The sequence below is a fragment of the Spinacia oleracea genome, chromosome 4, assembly GCF_020520425.1.
Source record: "Spinacia oleracea cultivar Varoflay chromosome 4, BTI_SOV_V1, whole genome shotgun sequence".
Taxonomy (NCBI): Eukaryota; Viridiplantae; Streptophyta; class Magnoliopsida; order Caryophyllales; family Amaranthaceae; genus Spinacia; species Spinacia oleracea.
In genome coordinates, this window is record NC_079490.1 from 11238001 (window position 1) to 11244386 (window position 6386).

The 6386-nt window shown below is 31.9% G+C and overlaps 1 protein-coding gene across 1 annotated transcript; it reads left to right on the plus strand.

Annotated features, from left to right (window-relative positions):
* The first annotated feature begins 3176 nt into the window (after positions 1–3176).
* LOC130472515 (auxin-responsive protein SAUR32) lies at positions 3177–3999 on the plus strand. Its single transcript, XM_056843734.1, has one exon. The coding sequence runs from the start codon at positions 3181–3183 to the stop codon at positions 3727–3729; it is 549 nt and encodes a 182-aa protein (XP_056699712.1). The 5' UTR covers positions 3177–3180; the 3' UTR covers positions 3730–3999.
* Positions 4000–6386: the final 2387 nt, after the last annotated feature.

Sequence of the window (6386 nt, forward strand, 5' to 3'; positions counted from 1 at the left end):
AAGAATACAACGGACGTTCTTACCACCTCTACGCATGTCACAATCTAATATACATATATAAAGGAGGTATATTTGCTGAAAGATTAGAGCGCCACCTAGGATTGCTAATGGTTTCGGCCAATGAAAAATAAGATTTCTAATTTCTTTTTGAATTAAAAAAATCAAGTGCCACGTAGATAATTAATTAGGTGCCACGTAGATATTTTAATTAATTAATTATTAATATATATAACTCCATCGAAAATCAAAATAATCGATTGCCACGTAGATAATTAATTAGGTGCCACATAGATATTTTAATTAATTAATTAGTTACTAATATATACAACTCCATCTAAAATCAAACACTCTAATAATTAAAAAATAAGTCTAAAATAAAATTCATCCAAAATCAAACAATAATCTAAAATAAAATAAATAAAATTCAATTTAAAATCAAAAATTAATCCAATATTAGGGCGCCACGTAGAAAAATCTAATGGCTTCAGCCAATGGAGGAATATTTGCTGAAATATTAGAGCGCCACCTATGATTACTAATGGTTTCGACCAATGAAAAATAAGATTTCTAATTTCTTTTTGAATTAAAAAAATCAAGTGCCACGTAGATAATTAATTAATTAATTATTAATATATACAACTCCATCGAAAATCAAACACTCTAATAATTGAAAAATAATCTATTTCCACGTAGATAATTAATTAGGTGCCAGGTAGATATTTTAATTAATTAATTACTAATATATATAACTCCGTCTAAAATCAAACACTCTAATAATTAAAAAATAAATCTAAAATAAAATTCATCCAAAATGAAACAATAATCTAAAATAAAATAAATAAAATTCAATTTAAAATCAAAATTAATCCAATATTAGAGCGCCACATAGAAAAATCTAATGGTTTCGGCCAATGAAAAATAAGATTGCAAAATTAATTTTGAATTAAAAAAGTCGAGTGCCACGTAAAGAAATGATTAACTTTCACGTAGATATTTTTTATTAATTATCTATTAATATTACGCATATACAATTTCATCAAAAAAACAAACACTTTCATAATATAAAAAAATCTAAAATGAAATTCAATGCAAAATCAAAAACTAATCTAATCTAATATATAAAAGTGGTATATACATAGAATTTTTATTTAAACATAACAATTTAATAGAATCCGTGCATCGCACGGGCTAAAATCTAATTACACTAATCACGGGTTAAAACCATATATATAAATAATTGTATTAAAGAAACGTGTAAACTAAAATAAAACAGATCAGGTATATGGAATCTATGAAAATACAAATAGAAACCAATAAATGAACAATCAACCAAACATATCAAATTGGAAATGGGAGCGTTACAAACTTACAATAGAAGGTTGTGCGAGTAGGGCCAAACAAACCGCACAAAAGATATCCTAATTCATTCAGTATACCACCTCAAAACATGGGACACCTTCCTAAGTGTCCTAACTATTATTCCGTATGCCGTACCAACTGACATCCACTTACCAACCCCTCTCTAGAACCAAAACCAAAAAAAAAAAAAATTGTTCTTTTCCCGTATTTTGAATTATACTCCGTACTCGAAATTAGATGATCTGAAATTTACTCTACTAGTAGAAAATAATTAAGTATTTACTCCGTTTTTTTTTGTTCTTTATGTTCGGCATTTTGCACGTTTATTAACGACTAATTAATATGCATTGAGATTCCTCTGTTTTTTAATTTAATAAGAAAAATTACGTTTATTTATAATGTTTTCACTCTTATCAAAATTCTGATATTGGAAAAATGAGAAAAATTTAATGTCTCGATCGAAAAAAATAATGTGAGATATTAAATTACCTAATGAATTTAATTGGTTAAAATAATCATTTGACACAAGTTTTGATAGAATATTAAAGTATTTATGTGATAATATAAAAGAAAATATAAAGAATATTTTGAAGGTTAAATTGTTTTTTACCACCTAAAAAAATTGATAAATTGTTTTTTACCACCTAAAAAAATAAAAGTTGTCTTTTACCACCTAAAAATAAAATAAAAATTGTTTTTTACCACCTCTTAACCGAAAAAATGCAAAGGAACATTATGCGGGTCCATTTCACCGACTATATAATTTTTTTCCTTCTCTTCTCCCACGATTTTCATGCATAAAAGCCACCATTTTCCCTTAATTCCCATTAATTCACATAACGTTTTCAACAATTTTGTAGTTAAGAGGTGGTAAAAGACAATTTTATTTTATTTTTAGGTGGTAAAAAATAATTTTTATTTTTTTAGGTGGTAAAAAACAATTTCTCAATTTTTTTAGGTGGTAAAAACCAATTTAACCTATTTTGAAATACCCAAAAAAGAAAACGTACAGAACAAAAAGAACGGAGGGAGTACTTTTTCTAGGGAGTAATTGACAATATACTTGAATTGCTATACACTCGAATCATACTAACAATTGACCTTCTCATTAATTAAACGATTTGATTATCTCCTCTATAACTATTTAATTATCAAAAGAAAAATGTTGTAATTGAAGTGAAAACAAAAAAGTATTATAGTTATAATGTTAATAAGGTGCATACCACATACCCTATTGAACAAGAACCTATTCCAGATTAACTAGTCTATATACGCAGGTTAATATTAAATCACTTATACAAGCATATCACAGTCGATGTAGCTCGGCCTTCAAGTCATAAAGTGAGTTATGCACTAACTTACTCATAAGGTGAGTTATGCACCAAGTTCAACATCTTATGTTGGTCGATCTACTTCCTACAATATAAAACCAATTTTTTTATAAGATGAACTACCTTATCAGACTGGAACCCCTCAAAAGTCAATCTGACACAGATCAATAGTTAAACACTTCATACTTTCAAAGTATTTATTGTGGAATTGAACCTCCTAACGTTATGATCGTTGTGATTCGAAACGAGTAGCCGTTTTTATACTCCGTACAAAATATACAATACTCCCACCGTGTACAAAATCCACTACAAACTACTCTACAATTAAAGTAGAAAGTATAGTTTAGAGATGGAGTGTGACATATGGACATGTACGTTTGTACTTGATGACTAAGGCGTGTAATCTTGGGATTAATAATTAACACAAAAATAACAAAAACCTTCCTTAAGAAACACCTCCCCCCTTATAAATAACCATCCCTTTACCATCATGAAATCACACTCACAATCACAACTTTGTATCACCACCACCAACTCAAAAACACACATTCTACCCCTCTCTCTATCACACACACACACAAATTATACTGTTTTACATCAAACCAAACGGAGCCCTCTGTTCATCATGCAACACGACGACAGGAAAAGCGGCAGCACTAGCGGCAAGGTGAAGAAGGGGTTTCTAGCCGTACAAGTTGGCTTAGAACATGATCAAGAATTTCATCTTCATAATAACAATAATAGTAATATTGAGTACTACAATAGTACAAAAGATGAGTTGCAAAAATTTGTTATTCCAATATGGTACTTGTACCACCCTCTATTCATTGGTCTTCTTGACCGCGCTAGAGAAGTTTACGGCTACCACGTCGACGGTCCTTTGCGGCTGCCTATTCCCGTCGACGATTTTATTCATCTCCGGTGGATGATCGAGAAGGAGAACCACCCTAGTAGTGGTGGTTCTTCACGGCGGGACGATGACCACCACCAACACCACCACCAGTATTCTTATCATGCGCCCTCATTTCGCTCTTGTTAGCACTTAGCACGGATTTTTTTAATTTTTTTTTAATTTAGAGTGTTAATTAAATTTGGGGTTATTAATGGTGGGATAGGGTTGTTTTAAATTATTGGGTGGTTCAGGAATACCACGTCATCTACGAGAGATTAGAGAATGATCAAACGATCGATAGGGAGGGGCGTCCTTTATTATTATTATATTTTTAAAAGTGATGCCTCTATAATACATTAGTATGTAATCAGTAACATATTACCTTATGAAAAGATTAATGATTTATTTTCTCCAAAATGTAATTCAAGATTCATTTCATGATGAAGTTCATCCAGTGGCAGTGTACGTACTGTTCAACTTTTCATCGTCTCTTGTGTAGTATGACAAAATTGGACAACTCACAACTTTAATTTGTACACCTTTGTGACAAATTATGTACTTCATTTACAAGTTGTGCATTAATTAATCCTTTGTAATTTATTGAAATAGTTTTAACAAATAATAAGAACTCCTTTCGTTTCTGTACAAATTTTTATTTAAAGGTGGTGTAAAATAAATATTGTACTTATCTATTTTAAAGTTATCCTGGTACGTATAATATATAATTTATCTATATTTTTCGTGATAACATTCTTTTCAAAATAAATAATAATGTACGTAGTATAAAAGTAAAATATGCAACCCTTTAAAATATTTATCAATAAAAAAATGTTAATATAAAAATTAGATGATCAAAACATGTTAAAAGTTACTAAAATATCGATAAAAGTTACCATGATATACAATAAATTTTTATACACCTTACGTCGTTCTTGAATGTTTGTCATCTTTCTGTATTGAGTTGCTATTTTTTAGTCTTGTCAAAGGACCAACTCAACCAAAAGCTTAAGTTGATGGTTGAAGCCCCAAGATTAGATTTATACTCTATCATGCCCCCTCACATGAAAGCCCTTTGGGCTTGAAGTGTGGATGCAACATATGCCTCCTCCCAGCGCGAAATATTCCACCTTGAAAGGAGAGGTGGATGAGATTTGAACCTGTGACCTTTGCGTCACGTTGGCTCTGATACCATGTTAAATACGGGCCTGGGCCGCACCCGTCACTAAGAGAGAGTGTTCACTTAACAAGTCCAAAGGAGGTTCCACCTTAAAACCATATGGCAATAAGGGGAGTAGCCTCTTGGCCTTATTAAGTGATTAACTCTCTTCTCTTTTGTCAATGTGGGACTCTCACACCTGATGTTTCATGGGTCAGATCTTAACATTTTCCCTCACTGAGGTCCCTTTTCAATATGGGTCACATGTGATGTTTCATGGGCCAGAGTATCTTTATCACTCTCCCTCACATGGATCCCGTTCAGTTGGCCCAGAATATTAACGGTCCAAGGCCCAAGTCGTGGGCCCGGCTCTGACAAATACTTGTCAAGTCTCTTTTTATTTTTATTTTATTTGTCCAACATTTATCGTCATTTTATACCCTTATAAATATTCAAATGGCTCATCTTTTTACTCCCCAACAAACTTTTATCCCATTAAACCTCTTAATTATTTTTGTTCTCTCCACATGAGTTAGATTATATTAAGATTCATGTGACAAGTGTACTTATATTGAATTGTCTAGTATTTTTAATATGACTAACATTTAAGAACGGAAAGAATATGTATTGTTTAAGGCTATTAAAATTAATAAAAGTAGAAAACAATATCTTGATTGGGAATATTTTCCAACTAATTTTACAATCGTTTTGTTATAATTAAGAGTGAGAATGAATATCTGTAGTGAGTATTTGTTGCAGTTGCACATGATTAATTAATCATGTCGTACCATATGCTTTAGGATATCTTTGCCTCTTTCGAATAAAATCGTTCGAAATCTCTAATTTAATTTTGTACATGAACTATTATCGAATACTACGTACTACGTAGCCCATAAGGAGTATTTCATTGTATATAATTATAGTCGTACTGCTGGTACACTCTCGTCCTATTGCCTTTTGGCGTTTTGCACATAATGTGCTACAAAATTAATGATTTTTATGAACCAAAATCCTTTGTCTAAGTAGGCATTAGTGATGGGTCTTGGACACTTTAATTGAAGGGGCCCAAGACTACTATGTACTCCCTCCGTTCCAAAATTATCTTGCTAAAATTTTAAGGGAGGCATAATTAAAAACTAAATATCCAATGCCAAATTTGAATTTAGGGGGTTTTGCCTTTGCAAGTTATAAAAATGATATATACATTAACTATCATAAGTTGGTGGGAAACTTGTTGAAAGTAAAGCTTGAAAAAGTAGTGCGTCCAATGACCATCGGGCGGGTGGCGCCCGCGCGTACAATGTAAAAATGGGCGAATAATTCGCCCAGCGAGCGGTGGGCGACCGCCCGTCTGGCAGACCATCGGGCGGATACCAAAAGACGTCTTTTGGATGTTGGATTTGGATTCTCGTGATTCCTTTTGTAACAGCCATATTAAGTATGTTTTAAGGGCTATTAACCTTTATGATTATGGTGAGTTAAGTGTGTTTAACTTCCTTGATTAAGGAGGTTATGAAACTCTTCATAATCATACTTAAGTCTATTGATAATGGTCATTGGAAACCTTTGAATCCTTTGGCTTCCTTGGGTTGTTTTGATTCCTCCACTAAGTCATATGTAACCTCTCTTTTACTGATTTTGATGAGTG